Below are 18,311 nucleotides of genomic sequence, written 5' to 3' on the forward strand. Positions count from 1 at the left end.
ACCTCAGGGGACACAGTGTGCTGTGGAATGCCCCAGGGCCCACCGGGTATTCGTCTCATCCATCCAGCTTTCATGAACTACTGCACAGAACCAGGGGACCATCTCTGGTACAAGTTACTGCTTAACTCTCACTATTATTGGTTAAGCCTGTTCCCATATCTAGACTGCAGGTTACTAGCAGTGCACATCTGAAGGATAGGAGCCCTGTTTTAGAACTCCCAACCCAGTCCCCCTCACATTACAAGGCAATACGGGTGTGTATGGGATCTGCTCGACTAATGCATTAGCTAAACAACTGGTTCAAAGAGAGGATGATGCCTTTACTAGAGAGTCTCCATGCCTGTTTAAGAGTGTGGGTGTGTGGGGAGAGGGGGAAGGGGAACGGCTTGTTCTCAGAATCCCAACACACGGGCGAGAGCTTTGGAAGATTTTTATCCCTGCACATTGTTCTTTGGGTAGCACCGGCTGCTCAGTATCTGTAGTGGTCTGGCTTGAAGGGCCCTTCTTTCGGCAATCCCAGGTACTTGGCCTGCTTGTCACTCAGTTTCGTCAGCTTCACGCACAGTTTATCCAGATGAGCGGCCGCTACGGCTTCATCCAGCTGAAAGACAATAAGAAAACGTTAATCCCAGGAGGTTCAGCCCAGTGCTGAAGGCTGGCGGAGTCCGTGAAGTGGTGCCCACTGGTGGCCATCACACCAGGGAGGCCCAACCGCCAACCCCATGGGTTAAATGTAACAGGATCTGCAGAGGAGTGAGAATGAGACAGTCCTGCTCTTCCCAGGTTCCCCTCTGTGTCCTGAGTACAGTGACCTCTTTACACCGGAGCAGTCAGTAACAAAACCATTCAGCTGCAGCTTCCCCCACATCACCTGGGTCAGTCAATCTAAAGTCCAAGCAGGAGGCAAGAGATTAACTTCTGGCAGCCTTTCCTGGACTATGCATGTTTGAACCGAATGTAATATCCATGCATTATCTCAAGAGCAGGGGGCAAGCTAGTCAACTAAAAGCAAAAACAGAAAGTATCCAGCCTGGTTGTGGTGGCCAGAAGAAAAGTTAGGCTGGTAAAGCCAACCGTGCTTTCTTCCCCTGGCCCTAACAGCATTTCAACAGGGTGCTGTAGTGTCCAAGGGGAGATTTCAGATAAGCCGCAAGACTCACAGAAGAGCTCCCCAAAGAAAAGACGGTTACCTACCTTTCGTAACTGTTGTTCTTCGAGTGATTGCTCATGTCCATTCCAATAGGTGTGTGCGCGCGCCACGTACATGATCGGAAGGTTTTACCCTAGCAGTAAAAGTCAGGTCGGCTGTGGAGCCCCCTGGAGTGGTGCCTTTATATAGGTCCCTGCCGACCCGCTGCCAGCTCAGTTCATTCCTGCCAGAATATTCCGACAGAGAGGAGGCGAGCAGGATTTGGAATGGACATGAGCAAAACATCTCGAAGAACAGTTACAAAAGGCGGGTAATGGTCTTTTCTTTTTCGATTGATTGCTCATGTCCATTCCAATAGGTGACTCCCTAGCAATTTTGACAGAGAAGGGGTCAGAGTTCACAAATTTGCTGATTGGAGGACTGCCATGCCAAAGGCCGCATCGTCCCTCATCTGTTGGGTGATGGCGTTGTGCAACGTAAAGGTGTGGATGGAAGACCACGTTGCTGCCTTGCATATGTCTTGGATAGGGACCTGCGCAAGGAATGCGGCGGATGATGCCTGTGCTCTTGTGGAGTGCGCCATTAACGGCGGGGCTGGAATTTTAGCTAGGTCATAGCACATTTTGATGCAGGACAGGATCCATGACTAAATATGCTGGGTTGAGATGGGGAGCCCTTTCATCCTTTTGTCTTTGTAGAAGACCATGTAGGGGGGCTCGGAAGCAAGTGCTCTGAGCTCGGAGACCCTTCTGGCTGAGGTTATGGACATCAGAAAAGCCACCTCCCAGGAGAGGTAGGATAAGGGGCAGGTCGCCAGTAGCTCGAAAGGGGGGCCCATAAGTCTGGAAAGAACCAGGTTAAGGTCCCACTAGGGAACAGGCTGCCTCACCTGGGGATAAAGCCTATCTAAGCCCTTAAGGAACCAGCCCACCATGGGATTGCCAAAGACTGACCTGCCCCCCACGCCCAGGTGGAAGGCAGAATGGCCGCCAGGTGCACCTCAATAGAAGATATAGCCAGTCCCAGTTGCTTCGGGTACAAGAGGTCATCCAGCACAAGGGGAATAGAGACTTGCTGAGGGAGGGGGGAGGGGGACGAAGGCGTACTTTTCTGTAGGGAGCAAATGGAGAAGCACTTTGCCAAGGTACGTTGTGCGAGTGGAGGGTTTCCTGCTTCCCAACAGAACTTCCCTAACAGAGTCCAAATACTGCAGTTCAAGCGGGTTCAGCCATGGAGTTTCGACGCCAGGAGGTGGAGGGACTCCAGGTTGGGGTGTTGCAGTCTGCCATGATCCTGCGTGATGAGTCTGGAAGCGTGGGGAGGGCCACGTGGGACGCACCACAATGGAGTCCTGCCTAGTATTCCTGGCAGGGGAGCGGACCCACTCTGCCGCCGCCTTCTTGTGCGGCACCGGGGATTGTGAATGGTGCTGCACCAATGAGCCAACCTTCCACGCGGGGGAGTGGCCTTCAATGCTCCTTATGTGAGTCCTTCCTCGGTGCCGAGGTGTCCCGCACAGAGGCCGGTGCGCTAGACACTGAGGCTGCCAGTGCAGACTCTTGAACCAGTTGGGGCCAAAGCGCGGACTTCATTAAGAGGAGCTGGAGGCGATAGTCTCTCTCTCAGTTCTGGGCTTGAATCCTCTGCAAACGGTGAACTTGTCTTGCAAATGGCCCTCTGTCACAGAGTCCGAGGCATGCTCTGGAACTGCTCCCTACGAAGCCAGTCAGGACTCTGGTGAAGTCTCCTCGCTGTGAGCAGACTGTCTGCAGGGCAAGAAGCTCACATGGCTTCCACCTTCCTGGGTCTGACGTTGGAGCATTCAGCCTCCTCTGCCCCTCCATGCCCTTCCCACAGCGAGTCCGCCCAGGCAGGGTCCTGGGGAAGCCAGAGGGTCCTGCACCCCAACTTTTCACTCAGACGTGACTCTCAGCCAGCCAGTAAAACAGAAGTTTATTAGATGACAGGAACATGGTCCAAAACAGAGCTTGTAGCTACAGAGAACAGGACCCCTCAGCCGGGTCCATTTTCGGGGGCAGTGAGCCAGACAACCACGTCTGCACTTCACTCCTCATCCCCAGCCAGCTCCAAAGTGACTCGCTCTCCAGCCCCTCCTCCTCTGGGCTTTGTCCCTCTCCCGGGCCAGGAGGTCACCTGATTCCTTTGTTCTCCAACACCTTTAGCTATCACCTTGCAGGGCAAAAGGGCCCAGGCCATCAGTTCCCAGGAGACAGTGTTGGCCATTTATGTACACTGGCTCTTTGCACTGCAACAATTACACCCCCTTATGCCACCACCTAGAGACTTAGCAAATGCATAGGGGAAACTGAGGCAACTCTACAGTATTCAGAAGAAACATTAAAAGCCGTCCCAGTTCGTCACACCCTCTCCTAAGCACTTTAGACAAGCAACATGCAGATCCCCTTTGGGCACAGGCTTACCATACCTCTCTCATGGTTTAAACCCCTGGGGCCGCAGCATGCCCTGGTGACGGGGGAATATCGCGGGGGGAAACCCCCCCCAACTTAAACGTACTAACTAATAAAACTAACTCAAGATCTAGTGAAAAGTAATAAATATATACACAGAAAAACACTAGAAAACACTTGCAAAGCAAGAGTCTAGTTGCTCCAACGACCGTCACTGGTGGTAAGAAGGAACTGAGCAGGCAGTGGGTAAGCAGGGACCTATATACACCGCCATGAAGGCGCCACTCCAGGGGGCTCCACAGCCGCTCCAACAGGTACTGCTATAGTAAAACCTTCCGACGATCGTGCACGCGGCACGCGAACACACCTATTGGAATGGACATGAGCAATCACTCGAAGACAGAAGGAGACTGAACAGGCATTCCAGTTTGGGTACATGTACACTAGGAGTATACATTCAGGTTAGCTAACGTGATGTACACCCTAGAAGGTATAAAACTGTGTCTTCACTAGGGAAAAGAGAGCGAAGCTACAGCAAGGCAGCTAACCTCAATGTGCATTCCTAGTGAAGTAAGCCCTTGGTGCCTTTTATTCCAGAGGTGGTTCCAATGCTGGGTGTCAAACACACCCAAGTGGTTCAGTATTTAGCCCCAAAGCTCCAGCACAGAAAGGGCTATAGTAATGAGCAGCCCTTTTAGAACAATGCGACTTTCATAAAGCAGTTAAAAATAAAAAGAAGAAAACTACTGCATAAAAAGAAGTCTTACACAAATGGATTGCAAAACGCCCATATTCGGGCTACATATTTGTGCTCTGGGGCTCCTTCGACTGGTTAAGATGTATAGCTTCTCCTGTAATGAATGCAACTAACAACTTCTGTTCAAGGAAGATTTAAAATACCTTAAAATTCCTAGTAGAAAAACAGGAGAAAAATATATAGGAAGCGGAAGAGGGTTTGAAAAGTAGAGATGAACAAGTCACCAAAGAATGTAAGGGAGCCAAGGGCGCAAAGTGACAACGCTGTGTAAGAGAGTCAAAGGAAATAAAGATCTAAAAAAGAGCAAAAGGAAAAGTTAGTGAAGAAAACAGCAGTGCTAGAAGATTTAGAAGGTGAGGAGGTAATGGCACCAGTGCTGCAGATGGCTACAGAATTTGCACTGAAGAAAAAGAACCTTCTGAAGAGATGTCTGAAGCTGTAATTGGGGAGATGAGGAACAAATGGCAATACCACAGATGAAAGAAAACCAAAAAAATCCATAGCAAGCTACAGTCCAGATAAAATGCATCTGAATATCAGAGGAACACACAGACTGAACATAAATCATGAGCGACAAGAGCTATTTGATCAATATAAAAAGAAGTCCTGTTTTGAAGGAAGAACAAGCAGTCAATGGGCTAATCAGCCAGATGTATAACCTGTGCAAAGCACTAAGCCATAAAGTAAGGGTTTTATTATCGGAACATTTGGAAGAAACGCATCTGAGCACCAAGTGTGAGTTCTGAAAAATGGATCTGCTTGGCATGTTCCTGGAAGCAATTACCCTATTTTAGTCTAAAAAGGAACAGAGTTATACAGAGTAACACACTTCATGAACTCAGCAACAGCGAAACTCCACTTGTAACGAAGCTAGACATGAAACCAACCTTGTTTCACACACTGCAATGTGCAAATTGCAATACCAACCACCGGGAGCCTCAGCTAATGGGGAAAGTGTCCATTGTAAGGTAACCATGTTTCCATTTCCGTAAGACAGTTAAAATCACATAACAAAGGAATTCTGAAATCAGGAATTATAGATGAAAACTATGTGGCGACTATCGAAGTAGTGAACAAACAAGGAACAGAGTGATCAATAAAAACAGGGATAGGCAATGGAGAAAGATCAAGGGGTACATTTTATGGACCTACATTCAGATCTAGATTTCCCCCAGAGAAAGGAGTGTGTGTACGTACACGCACACCCCCCCCCCCAAGATGCAGCACGATCTTTGAGTGAGGAGCACAGTAAGCTATAGGTCAGAGGTGGGCAAACTAGCTCCTGGAAGAGTCATGCAATGAGGCCTGAATCTAAGCTTCCACTGTAAAAAGCAAGTTTCTATCTTACAGGCTGTGAAGAACAGCATGAAAACATGACCTGCCTGCCTGGGTCTGCAAAGAGCCTGAAACAATAGCTCTGAAAGGGGTGAAATGTCCTGTGCCTCTCAGTGAGATGTTAGCTCCACAACCCACTGTTCTAAGGACCTCACCCACCCTATCACAGCAAAGGGCTGTGTGTGTGGCAGAAGGTAAACAGTGCAGAGGATCCAGTCTGCCCTACACAGAAAATACACCCCCCTCACTAGAGACTCTCTTTCTCCCTTGCTACCACCACCCCAGCCTGTCCAGAGTGAAAGGGAACCCTTTCTGCCATTCTTGCTATTCACCACGGGAGGGTGCCCCTTCTGCTGTTCCTGGGGGGCATCAAAGGGCGCCATGTCACCACCCCGCCTCTCTGGGAGGGAAAGGAGTCCTGGAGGGAAGGGGTCCTTCCTGCTGCTGCTATTCCAGGTGGGGGTAAAGCCAGGAGGTGGTGGGGCCGCAGAGTGGAGTACTAGGGAACCCCTGTTGGGGCACACCTGGGGACCTGAATTGCCTTGATCCTGCCATGCATATAGTGTAGAAGAGTAAGACAGCAGTTTGCAAATCTCTATGTTCCCAGCTGAAGACGAGAGAACCAGAAGCAAATCACTTGGATTATTATACTTCACTCTTCTTTGAGACACCAGTATCCTCCCCCCATTTTACAAATGGGGAAATGGAGGTTTGTTAGGGTAACAAAGCATTGTCGAGGCAGTCATGCCAATGCCGTGGTGCAGTCTAGGTCTGTGCCTATAAAGTCCAACTGTTGGGTTGGAATGAGGGTGGCTTTCTGAAAGCTGATATGGAACCCTCGTTTTGTAAACAGAGTAGTAGTGATGTGAAGGGTGTTGATTGCAGCCTGGTACATGGAAGCTTTTAGGAGGCAGTTGTCTAGGTAAGGAAATATCACACCCTGTCTGCGAAGGTGTGCTGTGATAATGGCAAGGACTTTGGAGAATACCTATGGGGCTGTGGATAATCTGAATGGGAGCACTCAGTACTGGTAGTGGAGGTTCCCAAGCATGAATCAGAGGAACCTTCTCTTGCCGGATGAATAGTGACATGGAAATAGGCATCTTGTAGGTCGAGGGCCAATCTCCTTTCTCCAATGCTGGGATCATGGTTGCTAGGGTTATCTTGAAGCACTGTGTTCTGACAAACTTGTTTAACTTGCGCAAGTCCAAGATAGGCCTCCATTCGCCTGTTTTCTTCTGGATGAGAAAGTGTGAATAAAACCCGCTCTCCCTGTCCTTGGCAGGTACGGGTTCGACAGCACCTAGTTGCAGGAGGTGGTTTACTCCCTGCTGTAACAGATGGTTGTGAGATGGGTCCCTGAAGAGGGATGGGGAAGGGGGTAGGTAGGCGGGATAGAGGTAAAAGGGATAGACTAATCCTTGCGTATAATTTCCAGAGCCCACTTGTCTGATGTAATGGTTGCCCAGACCAGGTAGAAGGGTGTTAGGTAGTCCCCAAATGGGCAGGAGGTTATGAGTGACTGTGGCAGTGGTGGGGCTCTCGTGCCCTCGACCAACACTGCAAAATGCTTGTCTGGAAGTGGATGGTTGAGACATTGCTGACTGCTCTGGGCTTGTTGGCGTCTCATCTGACGACGTTTGTGGCGCTGGTTATCACAGCTCTGAGGTTGGGTATACGGGGTAGTGCGGAAGCACTGGGTATAAAATCTGCCCTGTTTCTTTTTGTTCCCAGGGGCATATATTCCTAGGGTTTTCAATGTGGCACGGGAATCCAAGAGTGTGTAAGGCTGCCTTCCGTGAACAGTTTTTGACCTTTGAAAGGTAAGTCCTCTACTGTCACCTGAACTTCCTTGGGGAAGCCTGGAAGGTGGAGCCAGCACTCCCTCCGCATGACTATGCATGTGGCAATGGAGCGGGCCAGCATGTCAGCGGAGTCCAAGGAAGCCTGAAAGGCCATTCTGGCAATGAGGGAGCCCTTCTATTATGTTAGCTTTACGTTGTTCTTTTTTATCTGTTGAAAGATGTTCAATAAAAGTTATTTGTGCAATGTACTGGTGCAGCAGGTGATGCCATTGCGCTGCTTGGTGCCGAGGTAGCCTGCCTTAGACCTAGGCCGCAGGGGGTCTTTTGCTCCTGGGGCCAACCCGGTGCCGGACGGTCCCGATGCCTCTCGGTCAGTGCCAATGGTACCAAGGCAGATTTGACGGTCGGAGGTTGCCTATTCTGAGGAGATTCTCGCTGAGGCGACGAGTGAGACCACTTTTTTGTGGCCTTCTGTAGGACTGGGTCCTTTGCAGCTGTTTTCTAAAAGGATCCCATGTCTGATGCAGCCGCCGGTGAGTGCTGGCGGGGAGGGGTCCTGCGCTTAGAATCAGAAGCAGGTCGAAGGGATTTCTCCAGCATCTTAAGTTTTCATTGGAGATCCCTAGCTTTTCTAGTCCTTGCTGTCAGCTCTTTGCAGTGGTGGCACTTCTGTGCAATGTGTCTCTCTCCCAGACAACAGACACACTGCGAGTGACCATCTGAGACTGCTACTGACAGTCTACAGATCAGACAGCATTTAAAACCTGGAGAACCAGACAGGCCAGAGAGGCTGTTCACAAAGAAGGAATGGGAATAGTCCATTCCGCGTGCCTCTGGGCTGTGAGGTGGATGGCCACTTCAGGAGGGAAAAAGAAAAAAGGTTGTTTTTTTCCCCTCAAATAGAGAAAAAACAAAGGAAGAAGTAAATGAAGAAGGATAAAAGTACGACAGTTGAACTAAAGGAATAGCAAGGTTTTGAGGGTGCTGCTGTTGTTCTGACCAAAGCCAACGGCGGTAGAGACGGAACTGGGGGGGTGGTTGGCTGTGCATGCTGGGTAGCCGTTCGGAGCAGTGCGAGATGGCTGCCTTGCGTGCCCGGCCAACCGGGTACTGCTACTGCAAATCTCCAATTAGAAACACAGGGGCGCACAAACACCTACAGTGGAGCAACCACAGGGACATTCCCTGAACAACAACAATGGGCACACAGCCCTTGTTAGAGCAGGCTCCTTGCCCGACTGCAAGCAGACAGGTTAAGGTTCACATTCGAGGTTAGCTTTGAAAGTGTTGATTTCAAGTTATTCTAGGGAAACTGATGCACCCCCACTAGATAAAGACACACTTGCAAAATATCATCATGCTACCAGCCGAGATATAAGAAGTCTGCCCTCTCTTGCCACAATCACAAAAAGGATTTTCTTTTTAAATGTCTGAACAAGCTAACAGAAAAGTTCTCTCTGGATGGGAGAGTACTTTTGTTGATTACACATAGAAATTCAACCAAACATGCACTAGATAGTCTGTACAAATCTTTCCAATGTTCCTGTTAGTAATACTTTAATTTTACCTACATCTTTCTTCTGTTCTGGCACATTAATGCCAACTCCCATTAACCTCCTTGAAAACCTTCCACTACCAAATGCCACATTTTTTAACTGGGGTTTCTGGTACCAGGCACGTCCCTAAATCAAACATTGATGCAAATTAGTCTTATCTGACATACATAAAATGAACTTTGTGTGGCTTAGTAAGTGATTAGATCATCTCTCTTATTCAATCGGTTTTACTGGGTTTTATTACTAGAAATAGTATTACAGGGGGCTTGAAGCTGTGTGTTGAGAGGCGGCATTAAAGTAGCATAGCCATTGAATGACTTCACAAAGGCTTTTTTCCCCAAGGGGAACGGCAGAGATGCACTCTTTAGCATGATTGATCCCCACAAATCTCCTCCAAAAAACACCTTTCTGGCTCATTTTAACATGCGGCAGTGGGAGCTTAGAAGTCCTTCAGCAAACCCTTCATAAACAATTCCATATCTGTTTAATCTATTGACCAAAGGAAAAACCTTTTCGCATTATCACTTCGGGATCTGGCCACATTTCAAAGGTACGGGGACTTAACAGCAGAATCTTTCTCAAACAACGACAATCTTGCCTAATTTGCAGGCTTGTTTCCAAAAATTGAGACTAGACTACGGTTTCTTTTGTAAATTTACGACAGTTGTGACACGATCCAGATTCCTCCTCCCACCAAGAACAAAGAATCATTTTAAGTTTAAAAGAGAAAACCCAGGAGGATTTGTAGCAAATTCAAGTCAGAGAGAGTTTGCAGAGATGCGCTGAACATTTAGACAATTAGGACCAGATTGTGGCTGGCTCTGCTCAGGTGCGCAAGGGGAATGGGAGGGCTGGAAGCTTTCCCTCTCCCTTCCCCATCGTGATCCTCATAGGAGCCAGCTGCAATCACAGACTCACACCACTAGCCATCAAAGGGATAGCAGAGAGTTGGGATGAAGCCAGAGACATAACCCTGCTCCACTAGCCACCAAAGCTGGGCAGACACAGGAGGAACATGCTATGAACACCCTGATGTACACAGCATGAACAATTCTACATCAGCCAGCTCCCAAGGCATCTTACACTCCAGCCCCAAAATACAGGTCATGGATTTAAACCACAGCGTGACCCACAGTGTTCCTGTCAAAAGTTCCGGTCCAACTCTGTTGTGAGCAACATGCTGGCTACAAGAGCAGCCCTACTTCAAAGACGATCAGTGGTGTATGTTTAGCACCCTTAAAACCAAACACACACTGATGCAATGAAGCTCCTATAAGCAAATACCCGATAAAAGAATTAGCTTGTTCATAGGTAAGATGCCATATGTAAACAAGATGTCTGCCTCTTGATGGATCCATTTTATCAGATTGTTCACTGCTTCAGGTAATAGAAACACTGACCTCACAAGGCAACTTGTTTCTAAGAATCCCAATCAACATTAATTTAGCCTCAATACCTGTGAGAGAGTGTTACACTGCTCCCATTTTACCGCTGGGGAAATGGAGGCAGAGGTTACCCAAGGTCACATGGCAAAACTAGGTCAGAGCAGAGTTGAAATTTTTCCTTTTCTTTGCAGAAATGTCACACAAAAAATGTTTTGAAGTTTCCAAAACCCAAAAGCTGTCCAAATCAGAGACAACCCACCCCTCATGAGAGACACAGCTGGAGTGAGTGTATCCTACCCAACAGTCAGGATACCACATGACATGTAACTTTTGATTGGGAGCAGGCTGTGACAACAGCAAATAATTTTTGTTTGTTTTTTAAAAATAAATAAATAAATAAATAAATAAAATCCAAAACCCACCACTGTGAAAACATTTGCAAAAAGCAAAGCACCAAAAATGTTGAAATATTGCAACTGAAGTTTCATACAACTGAAAAGTTTTTGTGGACGTTTCGTTTTCAAATTTGTGTTTTTGGTGCCAAAAGGTTTGAAAAATGTCAAATTAGCTCAGTTGTAGTTAGGCCTAACTGGATAATATTAAAGAGAGGAAAAGGAGGCAAGCTTTAGGGAGGGGAACTCTCCCTAACAGTGAGCTGGTAGATTGTGCAATGGCCTCCCAAGGAAAGTGTGTAAAGCCTACAGGTTTGGTGATTTCACTGAAAGTTACCCGAGACTGGAAGATGTACTATGGAACAACCTTGCACTAGCCAGGCCCGGGAGAGGTCTCATCCACCTTCTGCTTTGTACGGCCATTTTGTCAGCTTCTGAATGAACACATGCCGAAGTTGGACTTTAGCGCTCTAAGCTTAGGTTACTTACGAAAGTCTATCTGAAGGACTGGGTTGGGTTCACCTGTGCAAGTATATAGAAATAAGATTAAAAGACTGCACCCTAACCCACCTTCTTTGGCAGGATATGGACTCCCACGGGATACTTGTCAGTATTGGTCCACAGCTCAATCTGCGCCAACACCTGATTGGTGAAGGAGTTGCTCATAACAAAGCTGGGGTGACCCATGGCACAGCCCAAGTTGACGAGTCGGCCTTCTGCTAGAAGTATGATGTGGCGGCCGTTCTTCAATGTATATCGGTCCACCTTCACGGGAAACAAAACAAACACCAATGAGACAAGAGCATGGAGGCAGTGTATTCCACCCAAAGTCTGGCAGTCCCATCCATCCTACACAGATGACCAGCAGTTAATATGCAACTTAGACTTTGATTGTAATTGAGCTTGACACCATGCACTGTCCAAATCAAAAACATTTGTCTCTCTGTAGGCTGGTCTCACCCAGCATGGAAACTAGCAGCTGCTGCTCATTTGAATTGACTTTGAGTTGATCATTTATCCAGCCCCCAGGTTTCTGCATGTCTACTGCCATTGGAGGGGGACTACTCTGGGCTACCTAACAGCACACATCTGACATACGCAGAGCCAGAGTGGTTCTCTGCACGCAACCGAACAGGTGCATCTATGTAGTGCGTCAAGACCACCTGCATACACCTAGTCTGCCCTCCCTCCCCATCACAAACGTCTCACTACACAGACAAGAAGGCAGTTCCATTTTAGATTGCTAACGCAATTGGTTTTGCTTTCCGAACCCCCCACCTCACCCCATCTTTCAATTAGATGATGTGGTCTGCCACAAGTCTCTCCACAGAAACAAGTGATCTTGCAAGTTCATCTGCCGAGAGGAGCAAACAGCGAGTGTAAGATTGACTGAGATGACAAAGAGGGTCTCTGAGCCTGTCCCCAAAAGAATAGGTAAAATCCAGGACTCGTATATTTGTCACGTGCTTCTCAATGCAACAGTTTTACTAGGTTCAGGCATCTATGGCACAGGCTAGTCCTGCTATTCATTTCTGCATAACACCTTGGCCCCTCTTTCCTATTGCTTTACCACATCTGGGAACTTACTCCATTAAAGCCAACAGTGGAATCCTGACCAATTCTGGATCTCAAAGTTATACTGGTGTCACTGCTCAGGCCTTCTGCCGAGTCATTACAGAATAGATTGGATCTTTGGTATTTATTTATGTCACATTTTGGAGGGACATTGTCACATTATAGGTCTTTGCCTATGCTATTAATAGCTTAAGTTATTCAAAAGTGAAAGACCAAACACAGTTTCTTGATATTTACACTTTTTAAAATCTTTGCCTTTCACTCAGTTTGCACATAGAACACTCTCCATTTTGATCCGAGTGCTGCCATATTTGAGTTTCAGGCCTTGTAAGGCACAGAGTTAACTTAAACACAACTGTTCTCTGGGGGATTTTTAAAATTTGAAGAAATATTTCTATTGAGATTTTAAAAAAAGCTTGTTTGTACAAAGTATAAACTTTGCACCAAATTTAAACTAACACAGTCTCTCCCTTTTTATACAAAGAATTCCACAGGTCGCACTAAAAACCTTACTGGAAAATAGTCGTGTAGCTAGGGCATTCTCTGGCTGTGCTTAAATACTAGAGATATTCCCACTTCAATGCTTTTGTGTCATTTATTTTCAGCATGGTCTGTGTGTAAAGTAAATGCAACTCCCTCAAACAGAAGCCCTAAACAGACTGGCAATAAATCTACCTTCCTACTCCAGTTAGGCTGGGTGGAATTAGCAAGACAGTTCTCTAATGCAGCAGCTCTCAAACTGTGGGTCGGGACCCCAAACTGGGTCACGACCCCATTTTAATGGGGTCGCCCGGGCTGTCACTAAATTTGCTGGGGCTCGGGGCTGAAGCCAAAGTCCAAGCTGCACCACCCAGGGCTGAAGCCCTCAAGCTTTGGTACCCCACCCACCCGGGGGAGGAGGGTGGGAAGGAGAGGGGCTCAGGCTTCGGTCCCCCTTCCTGGAGTCTTGTAATTTTTGTTGCCGGAAGGGGGTCATGGTGCAATGATGTTTGAGAAACTCTGCTCTAGTGCATAGCTGCAATGTTCCTTCTGGGACGGTAGTTCTCCTCGTGTAATTCGTGTGCCATCTCTGGTGTGCAGAGCCCTTCCTGGAGTGAACTATGGGGGTGACTCATGCGGAGTGGCCAACAGAAGGGAACTGTTTACAAACTGCTGTAGTGCAGAGAAAAGGATCTCTTCTGCCTGGCACTTCCCATCCTGGTGCCAGGCAGAAGCTACAGGAAACTGGTAAGTACAAAGACGGATGTAGCCCCGTGGCTGTGCATTCCTCTGGCTTTAACAGAGACAGCATGTCAGAGGAACCTGGCAAAGTCATTTATCTCAGGCACTAAAGGCCACATTTTCAGAGGAGCTGAGCATTTGTAAAGATCTCGCCCTAAAGCATTCCAAGTTAGCTAATTGAAAACACAGATTTATCACATTCTTCACCACCCTCTCCTAGCGGCCACTCTACGCTCCAATGGCACTGCAGCAAGAATGGTCACCCAAGCAATCAGTCACTGGCCTGCAGGCTCCTATAGCACCTGGCATAGGATCCAGGCCACAGCCTTGGGAAACTGCAGCAACAACAGGGTGGAGCCTGCAACAGTTACTGCCATATTGCTACTGGGCTCCATTCATGAGTCTTCAGCTCTGGCTGTGAGACCCCCTTTCCTTAGAGACCTAGCCAAGCTCTCCTAAACAAAATTTTCCGTGAAGGAGCTTCACTCTGGATTTTCTGGATTTTAAACTGCTTTTCTCCATCTGAAAATAGATTGGATACATGACAACTTCTCTCCTCTGAGTGTCCAAGTGCACCTTGCCTACCATTGGGTTTTCCTTCTGCTCTGAGGGGGAATCAGCCCTCCTATGCATGGGACATTAATTCTGATTAGCTGCCTCTCCCTCACGCTAGGTCCTGCTGAGGGCTGACTCACCTGGGGCTTAACATTCACCGTCTCCACCGCGTTATCGTTTAGCCACTTCGCATCAACTTCCACGTCAAAGTGGCCAATGTTACATACGATGGAATCGTCCTTCATCTGCTCGAAGTGTCTGCAATGAGAAACCAGGCTCTGTCACGGAGCAGGGCATCAGAGGGTGATGTTCCACTCCACACACGCTGGCTGGCAGTGCAGCATCATGCAGGGAGAAAGGGGGAACGCAAGGTGAATCCTGAGAAGATGGGTCCCCACAGGATGCCATCAGCCCAAGAGTGGAACCTTGTAAGAGGCTTGGGTGGGGGAGTCACCTCAACACCTTATCAACCACCCCTTGTCAATTTTACCTTATGATGTCAATATTCACAAGCCCAAGAGCAGCAAGAGGGCAGTGGGACTGCTCCGGATGGAGGGACTGCAAGCTGGGGCTTGAGGGGAGGGGCCACCAGGGTATTTGTCAGACATGACAGGGGCGATGAGCTTGTTTCATTAGCTCGCAGATGGAATCTCTCTCCTGAGAGCCATGGCAAGATCCTGTGACAGGCAGGAAGTTCCCCTGAGCGATCACTAGAGCAACACCTTCGAATTAGTCAGGTCTCTCCTAACGTTGGGGGCAAGCGTAGCAGCGAGAGTCAAACTTAAACCAGAGGTTCTGGCCCAGCTTCCTCCCCCAGCTCTGCCTGACTTGCACACCCCTCCTGTTACTCTGGTCCGGGATTCCCCCGCACCCTCCCCCCAATCTCTGCTAGTGTCCCTCACCACCAACCTCCAGCACTCCCTGTTATTCCATTCCAGTGTTCCCTATGGCTCTACCAATGCCCCTCACTGCAGACCACACACCCCTTCCCGCCTTGCGCCCCCTAAGAAACCATGATTGGGATGTACAAAAATCTCCACCGGAGACCAAAATCCTGACCACCTGCGAACAAAACCCAGCCCCGCAGAGCTGAAGAGCCAGTGCACGAACCCCCACTGTGCTGCCAACCAGAGTCATGCAATATCTGAACACCGGTCAGTTTGCATTCAGCCAGGGGATGGACAGTACCTGCCCAGCACGATATCAGTGCATCCAGTGGTCGTGACAAAGATGTTCCCTTCTTTGCAAGCCTCTTCCATGGTGGTAACCTCATAACCTGAAGGTCAAAAGAAAATTGTCATTCTCTGTCCTGGCAAGAGCCTCCTCTCCCAGCCAACGCCGGCAAATGAAGGTAAGAGGCCCAGTTCTGATACTAAACAGGAACTCCAGCACAAGAAGCAGTCGTCCCCCACCTGTTACTCTTTCATCCCGAGTGTCCGTGCGATGCAATTATTGACATAATGCCTCATTGGGCCACATTCTCAAAAGAAGAGGCACTTGCAATATTTGCAGGCTCCACGTTCGAGAGCGCACAAAGCCCTGCATGTGCATGGACTCATGCACGGAAGTGGGGTGACTGCACGAGTAACAGCCAGGATCATTGAGTCTGATTTGCTTCCTTGTCACTCTATCAAGCAGGGCTTCACATTCCTTAAGCAACCTAGAGCATAACGGAGATGGATGCTTGGTATTCTCAAGCGGAGAGAGACCCTTGAAGTCTTAACCCAGGATGGAGGTTAGAGCTGTCTGAACAGAAGGAGCCTGTTCACGAAGTGGGCTACAGCACCACGAAGCAGAGAGGGCCTACCCGAAATGTTTCAACTATGGTGCAACCTCAAATCCAGGTAGCTATTTGGAGAGGATAACATCAAGCATCCCCACAGGAGTATGTAGTTTAAGCCATTAATGACTCCTCTCCCTACAGTCAAAAGGGAACAGTCCACAATGGGCACCATCAGACTGGAGGGCTATTCATCTTCCTAGTGACTAACATCACTTAGCACTCTATAACAGACTACAGAACCCACCAATGGATACACCAAATTCCATATCCCCAATCTCAACAATCCACAGCTGCTCACCTTCCATGGCTGCCTGCAGCGCGTTGATTGGATCAATTTCCGTGATGATGACCCTGGCTCCAAAGTTTCTCAAGGCTTGAGCACAACCTTTGCCGACATCACCATAGCCTGCCACGACGGCCACTTTCCCAGCAATCATGACATCCGTGGCACGTTTAATGCCATCTATAAGGGACTCTCGGCAACCATAAAGGTTATCGAATTTACTCTGGGGAGGAAAGCAGCCGTTTCAGAAGAGCTGAAGCAAACACTAGGAGAGACATGTGCTTCCTATTTACAGAGAACCTAGATGAACTTATTAAATATCATGAGGCTGAGAGTTATCTAAATGCCTTTAACCACATCAGTGCAAGATAGGTCTTACTGAACATGGGTTTGGTTGCATTCCTTTCACTGGCTTTTGAACCTGGCCCAGATGGCTATAGCAGACATCTGCTGTCAGAACCCACTTCATCCAGGAGTACTCTAATAAGAGGCATTTCATGTGTGTATTGCACCTGTTGGCTAGTTCTTGGGCACCTGAAAACAGCCTCCATGGGATTACTAAAAGTGACCAACAACAGAATAAAGCATGGGAGCCTGTCGCATACAGGGGCATGTGTTGGGAATATTTTGCTAGCTTGGCAGCTGGTAGTGTGGGAAGCTAAGATGTTTAGGTTTTTAGGATGGGTTAATTAGGCTTTGAGCTTTGTTTTGAGAAGTTGGCCTTGGCTAGTTTTATGAAGTCACAGCTGCGGGTGTGTTAATTTTGTTAACCAATTAGCAACTGCTTGCTTGCCTGCTTCAAGAGTATAAAGATGTATGCTGGAGAGAAATAAATGACTTTGCTGCCAATCAAACTGACTGAAGAGCCTTGTTCATATACGCCTGCGATGCAACAAATGGTGACCCCGACGTGATTCGTATTGAATGAGGATAGTGTTGGTGGCCTGAACTGAAAAGAAGAAAAGAAGGCGCACCTGAGTCTCAGTGTCGAGCGGCTAGGAGCCGCAGGGCGTCCGAAAAGAGGGGCGCACCTGAGCTCAGTGTCGAGCGGCGGCCGCAGGGCGTCCGAAAAGAAGGGCGCACCTGAGTTCAGTGTTGAGCGGCTAGGAGCCGCAGGGCGTCCGAAAAGAGGGGCGCACCTGAGCTCAGTGTCGAGCGGCAAGCCGCAGGGCATCTGAAAAGGGAGGCACACCCCAGCCCAGAGGTGAGCAGCTAACATGGGAACCGCTGCATCAGCGGAAGAAAGGACGGTGCATGAATATTTGATGCGCATCGCGGAGCGGCAGGGAGAGAAGCTCCCCTCTGATACGTTATCCCGTCTGCTGCGGTGGGGACGGAGAAGGGGACTTTCTGTTCAACCAAGTACAATTTTTGATAAAACTGTTTGGGAGCGGCTAGGCTCTGAGCTTTGGAAGTCGGTGGCTCAGGGCGATAAGGAGGCCTTCTCCCTGAGTCCAGTATGGAATAAGGCGAAGGAGATAGTAGAAACTCTCACGGCCGAGGCAGGAGTGCAGGCGGCCCTTTCTGAGCTTTGCCGCCCAACGCCCGGAATGCCTTCTGTGTTGCCGGTTGGAGCCAGAGAGTTTTTCGGTGGTGAGGACACGGTGATACCTTTGGCTTCCAACCCCTACCCTATGGATGATGTTGCCCCTGCTACGGCCCCACTACCCTCCAATGTGGCTATCGGCCCCGACATGATTGATCCTGCTACGGTCTCGTTACCCCCCAATACGCCCGAGCCTATGGAGACAGTCTTGCCATATGCACCCCCTTCAAAGCCATGCCGTGTCCACGGGGCCTGGGGGTGCCACGATTGCGGGGGGACAGAGGAGGCTCGGGTGGAACATGTGCCATCGAACCCATATCCCGATTTGACTACGTTTACTCAGTTTACTCAGTCTGATGCCTTCTATAAGGAGATGGAGCGCCAGGGTCGACAGCTGCAGCATATATGTGACAAGTTGGACCAATTGGAAGGTTTTCCACCTGGATCATCGCGATCGCATCTTCACAAGTGCTTTCATTCGACTCGCCCCCCCGCCCCGCCTGGCCCCGGGGACCCTCCAACTGGGGACCCTCCAGATC

The 18,311-nt window shown here is 48.8% G+C and overlaps 1 protein-coding gene across 2 annotated transcripts in view; it reads right to left on the reverse strand.

The window, feature by feature from the left end:
* Positions 1–241: 241 nt before the first annotated feature.
* Positions 242–18,311, reverse strand: part of AHCY (adenosylhomocysteinase) — a 56,126-nt gene continuing 38,056 nt past the window's right edge. For both annotated transcript variants that reach the window (XM_039499165.1, XM_039499166.1), the window contains exons 6-10: positions 16,242–16,449; positions 15,349–15,436; positions 14,301–14,418; positions 11,380–11,574; positions 242–601 (exon numbers count right to left, since the gene is read on the reverse strand). In XM_039499165.1, coding sequence (XP_039355099.1) covers positions 470–601; positions 11,380–11,574; positions 14,301–14,418; positions 15,349–15,436; positions 16,242–16,449 — 741 coding nt within the window. In that variant the 3' untranslated portion in view covers positions 242–469. The remainder of the gene's footprint in view (positions 602–11,379; positions 11,575–14,300; positions 14,419–15,348; positions 15,437–16,241; positions 16,450–18,311) is intronic.

Source organism: Mauremys reevesii, linkage group 13 (genome assembly GCF_016161935.1).
Source record: "Mauremys reevesii isolate NIE-2019 linkage group 13, ASM1616193v1, whole genome shotgun sequence".
Classification (NCBI taxonomy): Eukaryota; Metazoa; Chordata; order Testudines; family Geoemydidae; genus Mauremys; species Mauremys reevesii.